At 42.3% G+C, this 25,787-nt stretch overlaps 1 protein-coding gene across 1 annotated transcript in view; it reads right to left on the reverse strand.

Annotated features, from left to right (window-relative positions):
* Window positions 1-25,787, reverse strand: part of LOC129811526 (AT-rich interactive domain-containing protein 1B-like) — a gene marked incomplete at its 5' end in the record, with an annotated part of 88,334 nt that overhangs the window by 24,484 nt on the left and 38,063 nt on the right. Inside the window, 2 exon segments of the mRNA XM_055862906.1 lie at window positions 216-319; window positions 22,038-22,171. Coding sequence (XP_055718881.1) covers window positions 216-319; window positions 22,038-22,171 — 238 coding nt within the window.

Consider the following 25,787-nt stretch of genomic DNA (forward strand, 5'->3'; position numbering starts at 1 on the left):
AAAGAGACAGAGAGAAAGAGAGAGACAGAGAGAGTGAGTGATTGAGAGCTGGAGAGAGAGCGAGTGAATGTGAGAGAGAGATAGAGAGAGAGAGAGAAAGCGGGGGAGAAAGAGAGAGGGAGAGAGATAGCGGGGGAGAGAGAGAGAGAGAGAGGGAAAGAGAGAGAGAGAGAGATCAACAGAGAGAGAGAGGGAGAGAGAGAGAGAGGTTGTACCTTTAGTTTTGGAGGTTCATTGGTGGGCATGTTCTCCTCCTTGCCACCTGTTTTCTGCTTCCCATCAGGATTCATCATCCCACTCACAGACATCCCCACGGCCCCTACATGGAGGGAACAACAATTACAAACAAACAATTTACAAATTTGAAAATGCATTGGTGCATGTGAATGAATTCCCCCCTGTGGATAATAAAGACTCCACTACCTACCCTACTCTACCCTACTCTACTCTACTCTACCCTACTCTACCCTACTCTACTCTACCCTACTCTATCCTACCCTACCCTACTCTACTCACCCTACACTACCCTACTCTACTCTACCCTCCTCTACTCTACAATACCCTACTCTACCCTACTCTACTCTACTCTACCCTACTCTACCCTACCCTACCCTACTCTACCCTACTCTACTCTACCCTACTCTACCCTACTCTACACTACACCACCCTACCCTCCTCTACTCTACTCTACTCTACTCTACTCTACCCTACTCTACCCTACTCTACTCTACCCTACTCTACCCTACTCTACTCTACCCTACTCTACCCTACTCTACTCTACCCTACTCTACCCTACTCTACTCTACCCTACTCTACCCTACTCTACACTACACCACCCTACCCTCCTCTACTCTACTCTACTCTACTCTACTCTACTCTACTCTACTCTACCCTACTCTACCCTACTCTACCCTACTCTACTCTACCCTACTCTATCCTACCCTACCCTACTCTACTCACCCTACACTACCCTACTCTACTCTACCCTCCTCTACTCTACAATACCCTACTCTACCCTACTCTACTCTACTCTACCCTACTCTACCCTACCCTACCCTACTCTACCCTACACTACCCTACTCTACTCTACCCTACTCTACTCTACCCTACCCTACCTTACTCTACTTTAGCCTACTCTACTCTACCCTACCCTACCCTACTCTACCCTACTCTACTCTACCCTACTCTACACTACACCACCCTACCCTCCTCTACTCTACTCTACTCTACTCTACCCTACTCTACTCTACCCTACTCTACTCTACCCTACTCTACCCTACCCTCCTCTACCCTACTCTACCCTACCCTACTCTACTCTACTCTACTCTACTCTACTCTCCTCTCCTCTACTCTACTCTACTCTACCCTACTCTACTCTACCCTACCCTACCTTACTCTACTTTAGCCCTACTCTACTCTACCCTACCCTCCTCTACTCTACCCTACTCTACTCTACTCTACCCTACTCTACACTACACCACCATACCCTCCTCTACTCTACTCTACTCTACTCTACTCTACTCTCCTCTACCCTACCCTCCTCTACTCTACCCTCCTTTACTCTACTCTACTCTACTCTACCCTACTCTACTCTACCCTACTCTACTCTACTCTACTCTACTCTACTCTACTCTACCCTACCCTCCTCTACCCTACTCTACTATACTCTACCCTACTCTACACCACCCTACCCTCCTCTACTCTACTCTACTCCACCCTACTCTACCCTACTCTACTCTACATTACCCTCCTCTACCCTACTCTACCCTACCCTCCTCTACTCTACTCTACTCTACTCTACCCTACTCTACTCTACCCTCCTCTCCTCTACTCTACTCTACCCTACTCTGCTCTACCCTACCCTCCTCTACTCTACTCTACTCTACCCTACCCTACCCTCCTCTACTCTACTCTACTCTACCCTACCTTACTCTACTTTAGCCTACTCTACTCTACCCTACCCTCCTCTACTCTACCCTACTCTACCCTACTCTACACTACACCACCCTACCCTCCTCTACCCTACTCTACTCTACTCTACTCTACCCTACTCTACCCTACCCTACCCTCCTCTACTCTACTCTACTCTACTCTACTCTACTCTACTCTACTCTACTCTCCTCTACCCTACCCTACTCTACCCTCCTCTACTCTACTCTACTCTACTCTACTCTACTCTACTCTACTCTACCCTACTCTACCCTACCCTCCTCTACTCTACCCTCCTCTACTCTACTCTACTCTACTCTACTCTACTCTACTCTACCCTACCCTACCTTACTCTACTTTAGCCTACTCTACTCTACCCTACCCTACCCTCCTCTACTCTACACTACCCTACTCTACTCTACCCTACTCTACTCTACCCTACCCTACCTTACTCTACTTTAGCCTACTCTACTCTACCCTACCCTACCCTACTCTACCCTACTCTACTCTACCCTACTCTACACTACACCACCCTACCCTCCTCTACTCTACTCTACTCTACTCTACCCTACTCTACTCTACCCTACTCTACTCTACCCTACTCTACCCTACCCTCCTCTACCCTACTCTACCCTACCCTACTCTACTCTACTCTACTCTACTCTACTCTCCTCTCCTCTACTCTACTCTACTCTACCCTACTCTACTCTACCCTACCCTACCTTACTCTACTTTAGCCTACTCTACTCTACCCTACCCTCCTCTACTCTACCCTACTCTACTCTACTCTACCCTACTCTACACTACACCACCATACCCTCCTCTACTCTACTCTACTCTACTCTACTCTACTCTCCTCTACCCTACCCTCCTCTACTCTACCCTCCTTTACTCTACTCTACTCTACTCTACCCTACTCTACTCTACCCTACTCTACTCTACTCTACTCTACTCTACTCTACTCTACCCTACCCTCCTCTACCCTACTCTACTATACTCTACCCTACTCTACACCACCCTACCCTCCTCTACTCTACTCTACTCCACCCTACTCTACCCTACTCTACTCTACATTACCCTCCTCTACCCTACTCTACCCTACCCTCCTCTACTCTACTCTACTCTACTCTACCCTACTCTACTCTACCCTCCTCTCCTCTACTCTACTCTACCCTACTCTGCTCTACCCTACCCTCCTCTACTCTACTCTACTCTACCCTACCCTACCCTCCTCTACTCTACTCTACTCTACCCTACCTTACTCTACTTTAGCCTACTCTACTCTACCCTACCCTCCTCTACTCTACCCTACTCTACCCTACTCTACACTACACCACCCTACCCTCCTCTACCCTACTCTACTCTACTCTACTCTACCCTACTCTACCCTACCCTACCCTCCTCTACTCTACTCTACTCTACTCTACTCTACTCTACTCTACTCTACTCTCCTCTACCCTACCCTACTCTACCCTCCTCTACTCTACTCTACTCTACTCTACTCTACTCTACTCTACTCTACCCTACTCTACCCTACCCTCCTCTACTCTACCCTCCTCTACTCTACTCTACTCTACTCTACTCTACTCTACTCTACCCTACCCTACCTTACTCTACTTTAGCCTACTCTACTCTACCCTACCCTACCCTCCTCTACTCTACCCTACTCTACACTACACCACCCTACCCTCCTCTACTCTACTCTACTCTACTCTACCCTACTCTACTCTACTCTACTCTACTCTACTCTACCCTACCCTCCTCTACTCTACTCTACCCTCCTCTACTCTACTCTACTCTACCCTACTCTACTCTACCCTACTCTACTCTACTCTACTCTACTCTATTCTACTCTACTCTACTCTACTCTACTCTACTCTACCCTACCCTCCTCTACCCTACTCTACTCTACTCTACTCTACTCTACCCTACTCTACACTACACCACCCTACCCTCCTCTACTCTACCCTCCTCTACTCTACTCTACTCTCCTCTCCTCTACTCTACTCTACTCTACCCTACACTACACCACCCTACCCTCCTCTACCCTACTCTACCCTACCCTACTCTACTCTACCCTAATCTACACTACACCACCCTACCCTCCTCTACCCTCCTCTACCCTACCTTACTCTACTTTAGCCTACTCTACTCTACCCTACCCTACCCTCCTCTACTCTACCCTACTCTACCCTACCCTACTCTACTCTACTCTACTCTACTCTACTCTACTCTACCCTACTCTACCCTACTCTACTCTACTCTACTCTACTCTACCCTACTCTACTCTACCCTACTCTACCCTACCCTACTCTACTCTACTCTACCCTACTCTACCCTACCCTACTCTACTCTACTCTACTCTACTCTACCCTACTCTACCCTACTCTACCCTCCTCTACTCTACTCTACTCTACCCTACCCTCCTCTACTCTACCCTACTATACTCTACTCTACTCTACCCTACCCTCCTCTACTCTACCCTACTCTACCCTACTCTACTCTACTCTACTCTACTCTACCCTACTCTACCCTACTCTACCCTCCTCTACTCTACTCTACTCTACTCTACCCTGCTCTACCCTACTCTACTCTACTCTACTCTACTCTACTCTACCCTCCTCTACTCTACTCTACTCTACTCTACTCTACTCTACCCTACTCTACTCTACTCTACTCTACTCTACTCTACTCTACCCTACCCTACCCTCCTCTACTCTACTCTACTCTACTCTACTCTACTCTACTCTACTCTACTCTACTCTACTCTACCCTCCTCTACTCTACTCTACTCTACTCTACTCTACTCTACTCTAATCTACTCTACTCTACTCTACTCTACACTACCTTACTCTGACATTGGTGCATCATGAATCCACCTGCCCAACCTTTGAGTGAAACATACAGTATGAGTGCATATGAATGTCTAGTGTATAAAGAGCAATCTTTACACAGCATATACACTGAGTGAACAAAACATTAAGAACACCTTCCTAATATTGAGTTGCACCCCCTTTTGCCCTCAGAACAGCCTCAATTGGTCTGGGCATGGACTCTACAAAGTGTGGAAAGCGTTCCACAGGGATGCTGGCCCATATTGACTCCAATGCTTCCCACAGTTGCTGGATGTCCTTTGGGTAGTGGACGATTCTTGATACACACAAGAAACTGTTGAGCGTGAAAAACCCAGCAGCGTTACAATTCTTGACACAAGCCGGTGCGCCTGGCACCTACTACCATACTCCGTTCAAAAGCACTTAAATATTTTGTCTTGCACATTCACCCTCTGAATGGCACACATACACAATCTATTTCTTAATTGTCTCAAGGATTAAAAATTATTATTTTTAACCTGTCTCCTCCCCTTCATCTACACTGATTGAAGTGACATCAATAAGGGATCATAGTTTCACCTGGATTATCCTGTTCAGTCTATGTCGTGGAAAGAGCAGGTGTTCTTAATGTTTTGTACACTCTGTGTATATAAGTAGTTAATGGGGGTATCAGTCTTTGTCATTGTAGCCATTTCACTACGTCTTGTCTCTATAATAGGCACACACAGAGCCATAGACTTAGCTGTTCTCAAGCCGAAGCACATTCCTGGATAATGGAGAAAGGTCCTCTTCCATGGATTCTTCTCAAAAGGAATGGAGGCAAAATATTGTTTTTAAATGAGTAAGACATTGTTTAAGAAAGAAATGAACTTTCCAATGAAATAGCATTGCATTCTCTCAGCATTGCTGACTAGATATCTAATGTTTTTGTGCAACACATCGTTTTTGGATTTCTTAAATTAATTATTTAAAAAGTTTTCTTGGTAAAAATGAATAAGATCTTGAAGACTACTTCTTAGTGATGGGCATGAGTAATCGAGTACTAGAGTACAAAGCTCGATCTTTATCCAGATTTTTTTTTTAATCAAACACTCTAAAACTATTTGGTGGAATGTGCTTTGTGGCTGCCCGAACAGACAAGTTACATTTTGTCTTGAAGACAACGTTAATTCGCTTCGACTCTAGTGTTCCATTTGTACATGTGCATTTGCAGGGCACAACAAAAAACAAACCAAGCCAAGAATCACACCGTTCTTCTCCATCAATTCCCTTTCCCCTCCTTGTCTCATTCACTTAAATGCATTGCGACCGCTCCCTCCACACACGCATGCTGAGTGTGCACACAAGCTCCAATTAGGCCTACAGAAATAAATGTCAATAAAAACATGTCTAACTGATGGGATACAGAAGCTACATTCCTTGCCAATTGATGACAGTTTTATCACAAATTCAAAATGGACTAGTTAATTGAAGTAGGAAAATATGTGTTCCAACAACCAGCTGCAGTTTTGGAATAATTGCATCCCGCCTATTTTCCGCTTAAGCTTTGCGAACTGCTAGTGCCATTTACAATTGGTTAGCCTAGACTATAACCCCCTAAACATAGACAGGTTCCACACTGACAATATGCAAAAACATTAGTTTGAGCCCTGTTTCAAACTTTTATTTGACTTTTATTTAACTAGGAAAGTCAGTTAAGAACAAATTCTTATTTACAATGATGGCCTACCCCGGCCAAACCCGGACGACACTGGGCCAATTGTGCACCACCCTATGGGACTCCCAATCACAGCCCGATGTGATTCGGCCTGGATTCCAACGTGGGACTGTAGTGATGCCTCCTGCATTGAGATGCAGTGCCTTAGGCCGCTGCACCACTCGGGAGCCCCCTGGGAGAATAACTCAAGAGTGATCATCTGCTATCCCCTCCAAAATGGCACTGGAGGGACTAGCAGCTGCTTTACAGGCTCCTGACCAATTTTGCTATTTAGTGTTTTTTGTGCTTATCGTAACTTATTTTGTACATAATGTTTCCGCCATCGTTTCCTATGACCGAAAAGAGCTTCTGGACATCCGAACAGCTATCACTAACCTCAATATGGATAAGGACTTCAAAGAGTTGGAGGTGAAGGACATGTTGATTATCACAGATGAGGCCCAAATCCAAGACACTCGGAAAAGGAGGCGCTATAGAGGCCGGCATGCGGGATACCTGGCAAGACTACATTGGAGAATGGATAAACTGCCCCTGCCCTCCGTTCTGTTGGCTAACTTGCAATCACTGGAGAATAAACTGGACGAGTTCTATTTGAGACTATCCTATCAACGTGATCTGAAGAATTGTAGTATCCTATGTTTCCCCAAGTCATTGCTGAACAAGGACATGGAAAATGTAAATCTAGCTGTTTTGTCTATACATCGGCTGGACAGAAAAGCAGGATCGGAGAAACTCAGGGGAGGGGGTGTTTGTACCTTTGTTAAGTTCTTTATGATAGGGGGCAGCATTTTCACTTTTGGATGAATTGCGTGCCCATAGTGAACTGCCTCCTACTCTGTCCCAGATGCTAATATATGCATATTATTATTACTATTGGATATAAAACACTATGAAGTTTCTAAAACTGTTTGAATGATGTCTGTGAGTATAACAGAACTCATATGGCAGGCAAAAACCTGAGAAAAAATCCAAACAGGAAGTGAGAATTCTGAGACTGGTCAATGTTCAACTCATCGCCGATTCAATTCCCTGTAAGATAAGGATCTGTTTGCACTTCCTACGCCTTCCACTAGATGTCAACAGTCTGTAGAACGTGGAATGAAGCCTCTAGTGTGATGTGGGGCCGGATGGGAGGTGTTTCAGTCATTGGTCTGGCAGAATGCCAGTTCCTGGTCATGCGCTTTCCTCATGATATCGCCTTGCGTTCCATAACTTCTATAGACATGAAGGAATGCTCCGGTTGGAACGTTATTGGATATATATGATAACAACATCCTGAAGATTGATTCTCTACTTAGTTTGACCAGTTTATTCGACCTGTTATATAAGTTTTCGTCCGAGTTTGCCTGCATCTGCGCGAGCGTTTGGACATGTGCACTAAACATGCTAGCAAAAGTAGCTACTCTGTCACGCCCTGACCATAGAGATCCTTTTTATGTCTGAGTTTGGGTGGGCATTCTATGTCTGGTGTTCTATGTTGTCTATTTCTTTGTGTTTGACCGTGTGTGGTTCTCAATCAGAGGGAGCTATCTATCGTTTTTTTTTTTTTTTTTTTTTTTTTTTTTGGGGGGGTGGATCAGCTTAATATTGCGGAAAGAATGTTGCTTCCAATGTAATTGTCTGAATCATTTCCAATCCCCCATATTTTTGGGGGTAAATATATATATCCATTCACGTATGCATACATATACACATATATACATACACATACCTACATAGACATACATATATTTTTTAAAGAGTATACCTTTATTATTATTCCCCGCAAACCCTAACACCGATCCCCCAATTGGAGTAAACTGATAAACATTTCTGTTTTTACCTTCAATTTATACATCTTATACACATTTTACAGACACAGTCTACTTTATAATAGTTCTCTCTTGATTGTTCTTAGTCCTTCCTCTATTTCTGTTGTCCATCCAGTTTGATTTCCACTTGTAACTGTGCTATTTCACAATAGCTCCGCACCTATACACATTTCACAGATCCCGTATGCCCTACATTGTTTATCTTGTTATTAGGCCCACCCTTCAGCTCCACTCAACCTTTCCCATCTATCTTCCAACATCATCCATTTCGGATTTTTATTTGCCATATATTTTTCAACTGTGCTGTGATGCTTCACAAAAGATTTGAATCTTCCTATTCTCATAGCTTCCACGGATTGTAAATTAAAAATATTTTTTTTTGCTAAAATAATTATTATATTATTGATTGATTGACTATGGCTTTTCAAATCCCCCAGTATTGCTATCTGTAGCGTTAGTTCTACGCAAATGTTGCAATTCTTCAACCATTCCTGGACCTGTGACCAGAAACGAGCTACATGCGGACAATACCAAAATAAATGGTCTAATGACTCTGCCTCCTCACAGCAGAATCTACAGAGCTGGGAAGATTGTATCCCCCATATATATAATATTCTATTAGTTGCAAGAATTTTGTACAATAATTTAAATAAAAAAATTCAAAGTTTTGAATCCGGCGTTGTTTTGCGTATCAATTCATAAACCATGTGCCATGGAATGGGTACATCGAAAATCTCTTCCCAACTATTTTGCAATTTATATGGCACAGCTGTAAGTTTTTTGGTCCTTAAATGAAATTGGTATATGTTTTTATTTATCACACTTTTCTTTAACCATTTATGTTCTTTAATATAAGGCAGACATACAAGTTCCTTACTTTCATCCCCTTCTACCTGCCTCTTCCATTTTTGTGGTAATGCTGCAATTAATTGGTTGTAATTTGGGTAGAGCAGACATTTCCATATGTCTGTGTTAGCTGCATGTGTGACATTACTCCACCAGTCCTATTTATGATATCATTCACAAAAATTATACCTTTTTTAAACATTTCTTCGATAAATACAGTTTTTTTTATCAATTACTATATTTGAATTTAACCACAAGATTTGTTGTACTATTTGTTCCGTCCTTTCAGGTGCATTAAACTGAAATTGCAACCAACTTTCTAAGGCTTGTTTAAAAAATAAAGATATTTTGGAGATTATTTCCTTTTCAAGCAACCGAAAGTGAGCAGGTGTAATCTGAATAAAGGGAAAAAGGCCATTCTTGAACATAGGATGAGACATTCGTACCAATCTACTAGAGAACCAGTTTGGATTTAAGTATAACTTTTGTATGACTGATGGCTTTAGTGAGAGGTCTTATGCTTTAATATTTAATAATTTCTGCCCTCCGAATTCATATTCGTTATATAAATAGGCCCTTTTAATTTTATCTGGCTTGCCGTTACAAATAAAATTGAATATTTTTTGTTCATATAATTTAAAAAGCAGGTCACTAGGTGTAGGCAAAACCATAAGCAAATAGGTAAACTGTGATATGATTAAAGAGTTAATCAGGGTGATTTTCCCACAAATAGACAGGTATTTTCCTTTCCATGGTAGCAAGATCTTATCTATTTTTGCTAACTTTCTATAAAAATTTATTGGAGTGAGATCATTTCTTTCTTTTGGGATTTGTATACCGAGTATGTCCACATCTCCGTCAGACCATTTAATTGGTAAACTACATGGCAATGTAAAATGTGTATTTTTTAGTGATCCAATACGTAATATGGTACATTTATCATAATTTGGTTTTAATCCAGAGAGGATAGCAAATGTATCTAGATCCTCTAAGAGGCCGTGGAGAGATTCTAGTTGTGGTTTTAAAAGAAAACATGAATCATCAGCGTACAATGACACCTTAGTTTTTAGGCCCTGGATTTCTAATCCCTTAATATTAATGTTTGATCTAATTTTAACAGCTAACATTTCGATGGCAATAATAAATAGATATGCCGATAGTGGACAACCTTGTTTTACTCCTCTAGATAGTTTAAAACTTTCTGAGATGTAGCCATTATTTACTATTTTACACCTAGGGTTACTATACATAATTTTTACCCATTTTATAAGAGATTCCCCAAAATTGAAATATTCTAGGCATTTATATATAAACTCCAGTCGTACTTTATCAAAAGCCTTTTCAAAATCAGCTATGAAAACCAGGCCTGGTGTCCCCAATATTTCATAGTGTTCTATTGTTTCCAGTACTTGCCTTATATTATCTCCAATGTATCGTCCATGTAAAAAACCTGTCTGATTAGGATGAATAATATCTGACAAAACTTTTTTTATTCTATGCGCCAAGCATTTTGCTAGGATTTTTGCATCACAACACTGAAGTGTAAGAGGTCTCCAATTTTTTAAATGGACTGGATCTGTATATATACCACTTGGGTCCTGTTTCAGTAATAATGATATCACACCTTCTTGTTGCGTGTCTGATAATCTATCATTTATATAGGAGTGGTTAAAACAAGCTAATAATGGTCCTTTGAGTATATCAAAAAAATGTTTGTATACTTCCACTGGTATGCCATCCAGTCCTGGAGTTTTCCCATCCTTAAAGGCCCCAATTGCATCAAGTAGTTCCTCCTCTGTAATTAGGCCTTCACATGAGTCTTTCTGTACAGATGTTAATTTTACATTATTATTAGGGAAAAAATCCATACAATTAGTTTAATTTAGTGGAGATGGAGGAGCCTGAAATGAAAACATATTCTTAAAGTACTTTACTTCCTCTTTCAAAATATCATTTGGTGAATCATGCGTGACTCCATCATTTGTAACAAGTTTTAATATGTTTTTTTTGGTAGCATTTCTATATTGAAGATTGAAAAATAATTTGGTGCATTTTTCCCCATATTCCATCCAGTTCGCTTTATTTTTATAATATATTACACTCATAGGCGGAAATCCCAGGGGGGGTGGGGGGGACACGACCCCCCCATCCTGGGAAAAATATGACTTGTCCCCCCCAATATATCACTGTAAACATAACTATGTAATTTCAATAATATTAATAATACGCAATGAAAGCACTTGTGCTGATTATAGACACTTAATAGCGCGTTTTTAAGTTTCACAAGATTGCGACCCCCCCGCCCTTTGCCTCACGATGGTTTGATCCACTGCCAGTTCTTTAGCTTGCAAGGTAATAGAGGGTTCGTATCTACTGTCCGAAAGGCACTCGATGTACGTAACTGACGTGAGGTAATTCAGTCAATTGCGCCATAGCAATGTATATATTTTTCTAATGTTGCAGGGTTCACACACTAGCTGAATTTGCAGAGCTAACGCGCAAACTAAAGCAAACATTAACTATCAAGCTAGCTAGTACCTATTCCATTTATGTGGCGTCGTCAAAGATGGAATATTTGCTATCGTCAGTTTATTCCAAGATTAGCATGCAGCTGTAGTGCTTCAAAGTCCCTGTGATAAGGTTAGCGATAAACTGAAGTCCAAACTGAACAGAACTACACTCTCTTATACCATTGTCTTAATTAAATATATTTAATGGTCTCGTTGCAAAAGCTAAATTGTCGCTAGTGATTTTTTATTTTTTTTCACCTTTATTTAACCAGGTAGCAAAGATTATAGCAAACACCACAGAAACGGAATTGGTGCTCGCTAGCTTTGCAAATTCAGCTATTGTTGGAAGCTAGCCAATATGAAACAAACTATGTAAAAATTACAAAAGGTTGCAGCATGTGTTGTGTAAATGTGTGTGTGTGCAGCTAGACCGGCCAGCCAGCCAGTCAGGTAGAAAAATGTCAGAAAAAAGTAAAAAGACGGATATCAGAGTATTTTTCAGTACACCAAAACGCAAAGTAAGAACTCTAGTAGCCTAATATCTCAAAGACGAGTTGATAAAATGTTCATAAGAAAGAAGTGAAATGCTAATGGAAATGTTTCACAATGATGTCATTAGGCAGAGCAGGCAACAGATGGCACACAGACAGCTGAGTTGGGGACAGATATGCAGGGACAGACTGGCAGAGACGGAGTCTCAGGTAAGTTTGTTGAGTCTTTGTTTGGCAACATTATGAAAGGTTCTCAATTTTTTTGATTTGTAAAATAGGGACATAATTGGAAAATGCCATGGATACCCCCACTCTCAACTTAAACTGGTGACTAAACTAAGATTTGTTAAAGGCAATGGTATTGCTGTTGTGATTAATTGTGTAGTTTTGGGTACCGGTAGTTAGGAGTACAGCAAACACCTTATTTCTTTTCTAGGAGTCAGACTGTGAGTCAGTGAGGGTGGTGAAAGGGAAAGAGCCAAGGAGAGAGACTTCAGAGGACAGTGTCACAGCCACGGCAGGACCAGGTGTCACCCTTGTTGCCAGCAGCACCAGTATAGGGGACAGTGGCACAGCATCGTCCAGTTACCTCAGTGATGGCACAAAACCATATCAGCCACACCCACAATTTATAGAACCGCAAACTCTTGCCAACAGAGTGTTGATGTTTCAAGAGAGATGGTTTCGCGATTTCCCCTGGCTACATTATAATCCATCAATAAAAGGAGTGTTGTGTTTTCACTGTAGCCAAGGGTTTTCAAGCCAGCCATCTTTTGGCCAAAGAGCAGATTCTGCCTTCATTAGTGCAGGATTTAGGAACTGGAGAAAAGCCATTGAAAAATTCACAGCAGATCAAAACTGCCAAACCCACCGCCACTTTGTAACTGTAACAGCACACCAGCTAAATCCAATCAGTGTCCAGTTATCCAGCGCGTGGGGTAAACAGCAGGAGGACGCAAGGCATTGCTTGATGAAAATTGTTAGTTCGGTGCGGCATGTAGTAAGACAGGGACAAGCCTTTAGAGGCCACACGGATGACAGTGGGAATTTATACCAGCTTTTGAAACTCAGGGCAGAAGAGGATGATACCATTTTACTGAAGTGGTTAACAGAGCGTACCACAATGTACACAGGCCCCAAAGCACAGAATGAAATTCGGAACATGGCCAATACAGTCATTCGAGGCATTGCAGCTGAGATTAGGTCTCTTCCGATTGTACAATTTTCATTAATTGTTGATGGTACTCAAGATGTCTCTGGTGCTGAACAGGAGAGTGTCTGTCTGCGTTATGTTGACCATGACCTTGTCCCTCACGAGGACTCGCCTGTTGTCTCCGACACCCTGTCTCTGTTATGCAGGCTGCAGTCGAGTGTGTGCGGTCATCTCTTAGGGGCAAGAGAAATGACGAAAGCTACCTTGCACTGTATGAGAAAGCAACAACTTTGATTGACTCTATTGAATCCATTGAATCCATTGAGACGCACTCAAGACGATTTGCTGGCAAAGCATTGGATCACTATAGGGCAGAATTTTTTTAACTGTTGGATGGTTTGGAGGTTCAGTTTGGCGACCGTTTTGACCAGGACAGTCTAAACGTCCTGCAAAAGTTGGAAAGAGCGCTTCTCACGGGCGAGTTGGATGAGTCTCTAGATCAGTACCCTGAGCTGAACATAGATTCTCTTTCAGTGCAGATCCCTCTCTTTCACAACAAATACCCCTGTAGCAGCAGTTGAGAGGCAGCAGAGGTCCTCAGGTGGCTTCCAGTGGAGGTGCGGGGGTTGTTTGACCAAGTTGAGGTGCTGATCAGAATTTTGTTTGTGGTGCCAGTGTGTTCATGTGAGGCTGAGAGGAGTTTCAGTGCACTCCGCAGGTTAAAGACTTGGCTACGGGCCAGCATGGGCCAAGAGAGACTGAACGGCGTAGTTGTCTGTAATGTACATAAAGACAGGCTGGACAGTCTCAAGAGGGAAAATATCTGCCAGCAATTTGTTGGATCCATTGAAACCCGCAAACATATGTTCGGTTCTTTTGTTCAGTAGTGTGTATAGCAGTGGTTCTCAACCTTTTTTGGGTACTGGAACCCCTGCATATTTTGAGGCAAGGCAGGCAAGGTTTTGAGCGGTCCTCAGGGACCTCCACCCCCTCTATATTATATGTAAACTTACTGGAAACCTTGTGGTACTGAATACGTTCATTACACTTTATTTTATTTCACGGACACCTTGCAATTATTCCATGGACCCCTGTTTGAGAACCCCTGGTGTAATTGATATTTGTTCATTTGTTTAGTAGTTTTCAGTTTTTAGTACATGACAGTACACTTACAAATGATTTATTTCATGTTATTTTATTTAAAATTGCAAACTTTGTGTGACATACTTGTCCATAGCTGCTGTTTGAAGAGTTGAGACACTGACTGAAGGATATTTTGTTTGATTTATTTGGGTTTTTCATTGAAGTAGTTATCTTGCTTTTAGAACTGTACTTATTTTAAGCTTTTTGTTCTTGTAAAGATATTGTAGTAGACTCAGGCCAGGTGCACATATTTAATGACTATATAAATGTATCACAAAGTCAAATTAAAAGGTCAATTCAATACGGAGACCAACTTTGTGATGGTTCTCAATGGAGATTCTTTACGATGAGATCACACCATGTTCATTGTATTTATGAAAACTACACCCATACAGTGTACAGTACCATTGCGCCTACTGGCCTTTCTTGATATTGCTGGTTGTAAGTACGAATACCTGCATACATACTGGACTGATAAGGAACACTGCTATAACTATTATTAGTAGTAGTATTATAATGATTTAAACAAGTTGGGACAACCCTTCAGTTAACTACTGTACCTATCAATTATCCAGTAGTAGTGATTATGGTTCCTCAATATACATTTAACATATTACAACGTAGGCTGTGTTACAGCACTACTTTTGGTGTCCCCCTCAGGAATTGCTCCTGAGAAAATGTCATGTAATTGTCCCCTCCAAGGTTGATATCAGATTTTCGCCCCTGATTACACTGGATCTTTCTTGAATAAGTTCCTCCATTTCTTTTTGTTTTTCCTCTAACTTATTCTGTGCCTCTATGGTACCATTTTTATTGTTATCTAACTGTACTGTTAGTCCTTCAATTTCCTTTGTTAATATGGACTCTTTTGATCGAAATTGCTTTTGTTTTATAGATGAGTACTGAATTGCATGGCCTCTAAAGGCACACTTAAAAGTGTCCCATACAATATGGGGATCTGCTGTACCTATGTTATGTCTAAAAAAGTCAGTTATAAATTCTTCTGTCCTAGTTCTAAACAATTTATCATCTAGTAGGCTTTGATTAAATTTCCAATATCCTCGCCCACGTGGAAATTCTGTAAGAGTAATATATATGCCAATTATGTGATGGTCCGACCGCATTCTGTCCCCTATCAAACACTTTTTAACTTTTAGTGCCAGAGAGAATGATATAAGAAAGTAGTCAAGGCGACTAGCTTGATTAAGCCTCCGCCATGTATATCTCACTAGGTCAGGGTATTTAAGTCTCCATATATCCACTAATTCCAATATATCCATGACATTCCTGATTTCCTTAAGTGCCTGCTATCTATCGTTGTCTCTGATTGAGAACCATATTTAAGTAGCCTGTTTTCCCACTTTGAGTTGTGGGTGATTATTTTCTGTTAAGTGTTTTTCGTCACCTTTCAGAACTGTTCGTTTGTCGTTTTGTTAGAGTGTTCATATTTATTAAAATAACGTATTATGAATACTTACCACGCTGCACCTTGGTCCTCTTCTCCTTCTCCCGACGACAATCGTGACATACTTAGACATAAGTAATGGACATTATCGAACAAAACAACAATTTATTGTGGAACTAGGATTCCTGGGAGTGCATTCTGATGAAGATGATCAAAGGTAAGTGAATTTGATGTAATTTTTCTGTGGCTATGTACTGAGCTAACATAATTGTTTGGTGTGCTTTCCCTGTAAATTCTTTTTGAAATCAGACATGTTGGCTGGATTCACAACATGTGTAGCTTTAATTTGGTGTCTTTCATGTGTGATTTCATGAAAGATAGATTTTTATAGTAATATATTTGAATTTGGCGCGCTACATTTTTTCTGGCTTTTGGCCAAGTGGGACGCTACCGTCCCACATATCCCAGAGAAGTTAACTTCTCTAGGATAGGAGGCAGCATTTTCACGTTTGGATGAAAAGCATACCCAAATTCAACTGCCAGCTACACATCCCCAGAAGATAGGATATGCATATTATTAGTAGATTTGGATAGAAAACACTCTGAAGTTTCTAAAACTGGCTGAATCATGTCTGTGAGTATAACAAAACTTATTTAACAGGCGAAACCCCAAAGGACAAACCATTCAGATTCTTTTTTTTTTAGGTCAATCTCTTTTCAATGTGTTTTCATTGGGAATACAGATTTCTAACTGACCTTGTTGCAGTTCCTACCGCTTCCACTGGATGTCAACAGTCTTTAGAAATTGGTGGAGGTTTTTTGCTTTGTGTAATGAAGAAGTACGGCCATCTTGAACGAGGGTCACTGGAAGTGTCCTGTTAGAGGCGCGAGAACCGAAAGCTAGCTACAGTTTGTTTTAATCCTGTATTGAACACAGATCATCCTGTCTTCAATTTTATCGATTATTTACGTTAAAAAATACCTAAAGTTGTATTATAAAAGTAGTTTGAAATTTTTTGGCAAAGTTTACAGGTGACTTTTGAGATATTTTGTAGTCACGTTTCACAAGTTGGAACCGGTATTTTTCTGGATCAAACGCGCCAAATAAATGGACATTTTGGATATATATCGACGGAATTAATCGAACAAAAGGACCATTTGTGATGTTTATGGGACATATTGGAGTGCCAACAACAGAAGCTCGTCAAAGGTAAGGCATGAATTATATTTTTATTTCTGCCTATTTGTGTCGCGCCTGCAGGGTTGAAATATGCTTCTCTCTCTTTGTTTACTATGGTGCTAACTCAGATAATAGCATCGTTTGCTTTCGCCAAAAAGACTATTTGAATTTTGACATGTTGGCTGGATTCACAACCAGTGTAGCTTTAATTTGGTATCTTTCATGTGTGATTTAATGAAAGTTTGATTTTTAAAGTAATTTATTTTGAATTTGGCGCTCTGCATTTTTACTGGCTTTTGGCCAAGTGGGACGTTAGCGTCCCACATATCCCAGAGAAGTTAACAACAGCTGGTGTGCAATTTCTAATATTAAGGAAGTCTCGAAGATCTGCTCGCTTGAGTAAGAATAAATCATGATAAGCTGTAGACCATAATATTTACCAATCGCCATTTTTTGTAGCTGTCTATTTACCACCACAAAACAGTGCTGGCACTAAGACCGCACTCAGCGAACTGTATAGGGCCATAAGCAAACAAGAAAATGCTCATCCAGTGGCGGTGCTCCTAGTGACCGATGATTATAATGCAGGAAAACTGAAATCTGTTTTACCTCATTTCTACCAGCATTTCACCTGCGCAACTATAGGCAAATAAACTTTACATCACCTCTACTCCACACACAGAGAAGCATACAAAGCTCTCAATCGCCCTCTGTTTTTTCAAATCTGACCATAATTCTATACTCGTGATTCCTGCTCACAAGTAAAAACTCAAACAGGAAGTACCAGTGACGCGCTCAACACGGAAGTGGTCCGATGAAGCAGATGCTAAGCTACAGTACTGTTTTGCTAGCACAGACTGGAATATATTCTGAGATTCATCCCATGGCACTGAGGAATGTACCACATCAGTCACAGGCTTCATTAATAAGTGCATCAACGACGTCGTACCCACAGTGACCTTATGTACATATCCCAACCAGAAGCCATGGATTACAGGCAAGATTCGCACTGAGCTAAAGGCTAGAGCTTCCACTTTCAAGGAGTGGGACACTATTTATTTATTTTACCTTTACTTAATTAGGCAAGTCAGTTATTAAGAACAAATTCTTATTTACAATGATGGGCTACACCGGCCAAACCCAGACAATGCTGGGACAATTGTGCGCCGCCCTATGGGACTCCCAATCATGGCCAGATGTGATACAACCTGTATTCGAACCAGGGTGTCTGTAGTGACACCTCTAGCACTGAGACGCAGTGCCTTAGATGGCTGCACCACTCCAGATGCTTGAAACAAATCCCACTATGCCCTCCAATGAACCATCAAACAGGCAAAGCTTCAATTCAGGACCAAGATCAAATACTACTACACTGGCTCTGATGCTCATTGGATGTGGCAGGGCTTGCAAACTATCATTGACTACAAAGGGACACTCAGCCGTGAGCTGTCCAGTGACGCAAGCCTACCAGATGAGATAAATACCTTCTATGCTCACTGCGAGGAAAGTAAAACTTAACCATGCATGAGAGCACCCGCTGTTCCGTATGACTGTGTGATCACGGTCTCCGTAGCCGATGTGAGTAAGACTTTTGAACAGGTTAACAGGCTGTTATCTGGCAAATGTCTTCACTGACATTTTCAACCTCTCCCTGACCCAGTCTGTAATACCTACATGTTTCAAGCAGACCACTATAGTCCCTGTGTTCAAGACCACCAAGGTAACCTGTCTAAATTACTATTGCCCCGTAGAATTCACATCTGTAGCCATGAAATGTTTTGAAAGGCTGGCCATGGCCCATACCATCCGCCAAGACACCCTGGACCCCTTCCAATTCGCATACCGCCCCAACAGATCCACAGATGACTCGATCTCTTTTGCACTCCACACTGCCCTTTCCCACCTGGACAAATGGAACACATACAGTGCTGTGAAAAAGTATTTGCCCCCTGTCTTATTTTCTCAACTTTTTCTTATTTTTGACAATGAATGCTATTAGATTTTCAACAAAAACCTAATATTGGATACAAGGAACCTGAGTGAACAAATAACACAACAATTACACACTGTGAAAAAGTAATTGCCCCCTTACACTCAATAACTGGTTATGCCACCTTTAGCTGCAATGACTCCAACCAAACGCTTCCTGTCATTGTTGATCAATCTCTCGCATTGCATTTTGGCCCACTCTTCCATGCAGAACTGCTTTAACTGTGCAATATTTGTGTGTTTTCCAACATGAACTGCTCGTTTCAAGTCCTGCCACAACATCTTAATTGGGATTAGGTCTGGACTTTGACAAGGCCATTCCAAAACTTCAAATGTGTTGCTTTTTAGCCATTTTCATGTAGACTTGATTGTGTGTTTTGGATCATTGTCTTGGTACATGACCCAGCTGTGCTTCAGCTTCAGCTCACAGACGGATGGCTTGACATTCTTCTGTAGAATTCTCTGATACAGAGCAGAATTCATGGTTCCTTCTATTCATGCAAGTTGTCCAGGTTCTAAGGCAACAAAGCATTCCCAAACCATCACACTACCATCACCACACTTGACCATTGGTATAAGGCTCTTACTGTGGAATGCAGTGTTTGATTTTCGCCACGGTGGTGGAGTTGCCGTACCAGGCTGAGATGCAGCCCGACAGTATACCCTTGATGGTGCTCCTATAGAACACCGTGAGGGCCCTCGGGGACAGAATTAGCTAACTTGTAATGTTATTTTATTGTGTTACTATTTCCTTTCTTATTTGCTAATTATTATAATTGTTTTCTTATTTTTTAACTCTGCATTGTTGGGAAAGGGCTCGTAAGCATTTCACAGTCAAGTCTACAACTGTTGTTGTATTCGGTGCATGTGACAAATGTGATCACTTTTCAAGGCACTTCGCACTGGTAACCTGTGGTGAATTCAATTGATTGGCCATGATTTGGAAAGGCACACACCTGTCTATATAAGGTTCCACAGTTGACAGTGCATGTCAGAGCAAAAATCAAGCCATGATGTTGAAGGAATTGTCGGTAGAGCTCAGAGACAGGATTGAGTCGAGGCAGAGATCTGTGTAAGGTTACCAAAAGATTTCTGCAGCATTGAAGGTCCCCAAGAATACAGTGGCCTCCATCGTTCTTAAATGGAAGAAGCTGAGGTGAGGTCAGGGAGGTGACCAAGAACCCAATGGTCACTCTGACAGAGCTCCAGAGTTCCTCTGTGGAGATGGGATAACCTTCCAGAAAGACAACCATATCTGCAGCAATCCACCAAACAGGCCTTTATGTTAGAGTGGCCAGATGGAATCCACTCCTCAGTAAAAGACACATGACAGCCCGCCTGGAGTTTTACAAAAGGCACCTAAAGCACTATCAGACCATGATGAACAAGTTTCTCTGGTCTGACTAAACCAAGATTGAGCTCTTTGGCCTGAATGCCAAGCATCACGTCTGGAAGAATCCTGGCACCATCCCTACGGTGAAGCATGGTTTTTCAACGGCAGGGACTGGGAGACTAGTCAGGATCGAGGGAAAGATGAACGGAGCAAAGTACAGAGAGATCCTTGATAAAAACCTGCTCCAGAGCACACAGGACCTCAGATTGGGTGTAGGTTCACCTTCCAACAGGACAATGACCCTAAGCACACAGCCAAGACAACGCAGGAGTGGCTTTGGAAACAACTTTCTGAATGTCCTTGAGTGGCCCAGCCAGAGCCCGGACTTGAACCCGATCTAACATCTCTGGGGAGACCTGAAAATAGCTGTGCAACAACGCTCCCAATCCAACTTGACAGAGCTTGAGAGCATCTGCAGAGCAGAATGGGAGAAACTCCCCAAATACAGGTGTGCTAAGCTTATAGCGTCATTCCCAAGAAGACTCAAGGCTGTAATCACTGACAAAGGTGCTTCAACAAAGTACTAAGTAAAGGGTCTGAATACTGAATACTAACGTAATATTTAAGTTTTTTATTTTTACTACACTTGCAAAAATGTCTAAAAACCTGTTTTTGCTTTGCCATTACTGTGTTCTAAAAATAGATTTTATTTTCAGTCGAGTACTCGAACAGTCAAAAAAATGTCCAATGCCCATCCCCACATACTTCTCGAGTGTGGACTGAATGTATATTTTCCTATTGAGAAGAAAGTGTCCCTACATGCAAAGAGTTCGAAGGTTCGAAGGAAGAGTTCCAAGGTTTGTCGCTTCATTTTTCGTTTTCAGTACGGTGCTCTGCACTATGTGAAATAAATAGTTTTTTTAAGCACCCCAGGGGCAACAGAGAGGAGTTTTCAAGAACCTTGGCACTGTAGTTCATTTGATGTATTCCAAATGTCATGCAGGCTGATATTTAGTTTTGTAAGGCTGTGCAGAAAGGTCTTTTCATTTAGAGACTTGCATTCTCTGAGGTGCGTTTAGCACAATGCAGCGGGGTGAAGGGCAGGGAAGAGGGGAGTACTGCATTCATCTGTTCTCAGGAGGGTCAACTGAACAAGAGAATTAACAGAACAGAACTGCCTGCAGGAAATTAACCAGCTTCAGAACAGTCACTCTCTCTTTGTCTCGCTGTCTTTCTGTCTCTCTCTCTGTCCATCCCTCTCATTCGGTCAGTCGGTCTCGCTTGATCTCTCTCTCCTTCTCTCTCTCTCTGTCACTCTCTTCAAAGAACAACAACATCACAAACACACAGGTTCTGGCATTGGATTAGTTCTGTTGCAGTTTGAGCCATTTCCTAAAACACTCATCTGGAGCGCCATGGCCAACTGGCATAACATTACTAGAGATAAAATGCTTGATTGATTTTGATAGCTTTAAAGTGAGCAGAGCTCTGGCATCTCTCCTTACCTTATGTTATTACTTAGATTATTAAAACGTCACAACAAATTAGTTTGTTGTAGTATAGACACTGATATGAACACTGCTGTTAGAAGTCTGTCAAACTGAAGACTATAAAAGAGTAAAGTTAAATTTCAACCCTTTTAGACTGTTCACTACTGGTTGCTGTGGGATACCTTGTTGGTCTATCCAGGTCTTACCTGAGGGTGGCATGTTGTAGGGCGGACCCTGTGGTGTGCCCATGCCTGAGTTGTTGCCTGGTGACTGGTTGTAGGGGGCTCCAGATCCTGCTGTTCCCATCAGGTTCATGCCAGGGCCTGGGTAGCTGCCCTGTCTGGGACACACAGAGACAAGGGTCTGGTTAGAGAGGAAAGACCGGGCCTGGATACTTGGTGTGGTGAGAAATTAGTTGGCTTTTGACAGAGTAGTAGAAAAGACTCCATAAAATATTAGACTTTCTGCATCTATTACAAGCCTGTAAGGCCATGCCAGTCAGAGGATATGCTTAAACTTGTTGGTACTGTATAAACCATCATCCTGAAAATGTAGAGGCACATTTCCTTGAAAAAAAGACAGAATCTCTCTTTAATAAATGCAGGTGTGTGATCAAGAGCAGAATAGAAAGCTGTTTCATCCTCCCATCCTTCCTCTACTCCCTTGCAAATCCCTCACCCCTTCTCTTCTCATCCATCCTCTCCTCTCTCTCCTCTCCACCCAAAGTAATAATTTAACTAATTAAGGTGTGCTTCTGGAGAGGATCATGTTATTTGTTGCCATGGCAACAGCTGAAATCAATCCTGTGCTTTCTCCTTGACGCGTCGCATCACGGCGTGTTGGGAGGACATCAGAGGGCTTATCAGAAACCTGCTGAACCACAACCAACAGCAGACGGACGCCCATGGCCACCGTCCACCACCGCTCCATACCCTGTACCCTGTACCAGGCTAGCTCTGTAGCAACCGTGTACCAACTCAAAAGACAGCGCACCAGGACGAATAGCAGTTGGACAAACTCTACTTCCTGCTGGTGCAAATAATCTCCTGAATAATGAGAGAAAGGAGAGAGGTAGGAGCACAGAACATCCCCTCATCTGTGGTGGATAATTTCCTTGACAGTAGAGAAGACAAAGGGTATTTAAGGGACATGGGTTGACAGTAGTAGTAGTAATAGTAGTAGTAGTAGTGGGGACAGCTTTGTGTTAAAATACCACACATAAGGTCATAGCAAAACCCCTGCCTTTCTGTTGAATATGGAGACCTGATGGTTGAAACATTGTCTTAATAAAATAAGATATTTTTGTTAGTGTAAATCTAAACACTGTGATCATGATCACTGTGATCATGTGGACAATTAGAAAAAAAACTCCTAATCTGGATTTGTGTCAGTCAGTCAAAAAAACTGAACTTCCCCAAGCAGGGGAGGACAACAATGGCACAATGTATTGGATGTGAGACAGAGACAGTGACTAACCCGGCAGAGGGAGGGCTGGGTTTGGTAAACCTCTCAGTAATCTAATCTCACAGATGCAATTAGTCCTAGAGCATGTGTGATGATACATACTGTATGTAATCCCTCTATGGGTCTGTAATCACAAGGAAAACCATGGCTCACAGACAACAACATACACTCACATCAATCACATCCTGCCTGTTATGGACCGTTTCTTGGCAGCACTTTGTTTTACGGGACTTTAATGGGATTTGCCTGATATTTACAAGGAAATGATGTGGCATCATTGGGTATTTTCGTTTACTTACTTCAAAGAATGCAACCCAATTTGTAGCTAACATGTTACCACATGGTGCATAGGGTTGATAGTTTTAATAAATCCAGAAGAAACAAATAAGTAATTGATAGGTTATCATTGTGTCATTACCATTACCATGGCGTGTCTGAGTAGATATTTTCTGTTCCGGAAAGTGCTATTTCTCTATACTGCATCTAAATCCTACATCGGCCCTTACAGAAAAACACCAGCCCCAGCTCTCATGTGGATACTGTAATAAAAGCATCAACAACAAAGTGGAGGTTGACTGTGGCGCTCATCCATTATTACTAAATCATGTCATAAAAAAGGCCATTAGGAAACACTTGATGGAGGGAACGCAGGCCGTTTAATCACACTTAATGTATGCATGTGCTGCTATCAAAAAAGGCGCAGCGCATTTATCTTGCTCTCGGGCACCTTTGCTGAGGGAAAACACCCTGTTGCTGCAGAGAATGAGGGGAAAGCAGAGAGGGAGGGAGGTAGAGAGGTAGAGAGGGATTGAGAGAGAGAGAGATAAAAGAGAGAAGAACACCAAGAGGGAGAGAAAACAGCAAGAGAGTGAGAGAGCAGAGAGAGGAATAGATAGTAAAAACAGAGTACTGTAAGAGTGTCCCTGGTGAGACAGTAAGGGGGGGGGGGGGTTCCAGCTCACAGCGCAAGCTGTACTGTAGCATCCAGTAGTCATTGTAGCGTGAGCTAGGGGACGGTTGAGGGGAAACTGAGCTCCTCTCACAGAGAAGAATCAAACCCAGCAGCTCGCGCTCTCGCGCGCTCTCTCTCTCTCTCTCTCTCTCTCTCTCTCTCTCTCTCTCTCTCTCTCTCTCTCTCTCTCTCTCTCTCTCTCTCTCTCTCTCTCTCTCTCTCTCTCTCTCTCTCTCTCTCTCTCTCTCTCTCTCTCTCTCTCTCTCTCTCTCTCTCTCTCTCTCTCTCTCTCTCTCTCTCTCTCTCTCTCTTCTCTCTCTCTCTCTCTCTCTCTCTCAGCTTGTTGTGCAGTGTTGCTGAAGCCAGGGAGAACACAGTGATAAACAGCCCAGCTGTTATGTTTATCTCCTTCTCAGAAAGTTCCTGCTGAGTTGACACTGCTTTCAAGTGAATCTGTGAGGCAGCAAGTTGTACCATGAAGTCAGGAAAAACTCCTGTCCCTATCCATAAAATGTGGATTTAGTTGAAGCCAAGAAATAAAAAAGACAAAAAGCACTAGGTCATTACTACCAGCGCAAAACATTATGAATAATGCTCTCATGAGGCATTAGACAAATTTAGAGACACTTGAAATAATCTGAGAAAAATAATATGTGCTTTCAATCAGATAAACAAATTAGTAATCACTGTTCTATTTAAATGAGTAGCCCTGCAGTCAGTCCCAGCCCTAGTCCTGTCTCCCTGTCTGTCTCTCTTTCTCCCCTCGTCCTCCTGCATGGAGCTCTGCTCCCTGTCCTTAGTATTCTGCCCACATGTGTGAAGGACATCTGAGGAGGCCTGTCTCTGAGCACGCTCGGGGAGATAGAAAGAGAGGGCCGTTGCCAAGGGCTGCCATGGTTACCAGGTGCGAGACAGACAGCTGCAGTCACACAGACAGATCCAGACCAGCACTAGTGTCAGTGTCAATGTCCTCTTCCTGGCTGTCCACTGTACACACTCACTGCTACAAAAGTGAGTGAATAGTGTGGCAGGAACAAAAGAGGGGTACTGCCACCTCCACCATCCAGCCCCTATTAATACCCAGCCACACCACTCTCTAACACCCCTGCCTGGTGAGAGGGAGAGAGAGAAAGAAAGGGAGGGTGAGAGAAAAAGAGAGAGAAAAAAAGAGAAAAAAGAGAGAGAGAGACTGTGGTAAGAGAGAGAGAAAGGGGGGGGGGTTGCCTGGTGTAGTCAGTGGGAGGGTATGAACAATATGAATTATATATGGGCACAATCTGCTCTCAAGGCAGCTCCCTCTCAGCTGTCAGCCCTCAGCTCTCAGCCCTCAGCTCTCAGCCCTCAGCTCTCAGCCCTCAGCTCTCAGCCCTCAGCTCTCAGCTCTCAGCCCTCAGCTCTCAGTCCCAGCTTCATTCCAAGCAGCCAGTTCAGCTAGTGTCTGCATGTCTGACTGCCTGACTAAACCCAAACATAATCTAAAATAAAACAGCGAATTAAGGGACAGCCTTAACATATTAAATAATGAGAAAAGCCCCCCCCT

The sequence above is a fragment of the Salvelinus fontinalis genome, chromosome 15, assembly GCF_029448725.1.
Source record: "Salvelinus fontinalis isolate EN_2023a chromosome 15, ASM2944872v1, whole genome shotgun sequence".
Taxonomy (NCBI): Eukaryota; Metazoa; Chordata; class Actinopteri; order Salmoniformes; family Salmonidae; genus Salvelinus; species Salvelinus fontinalis.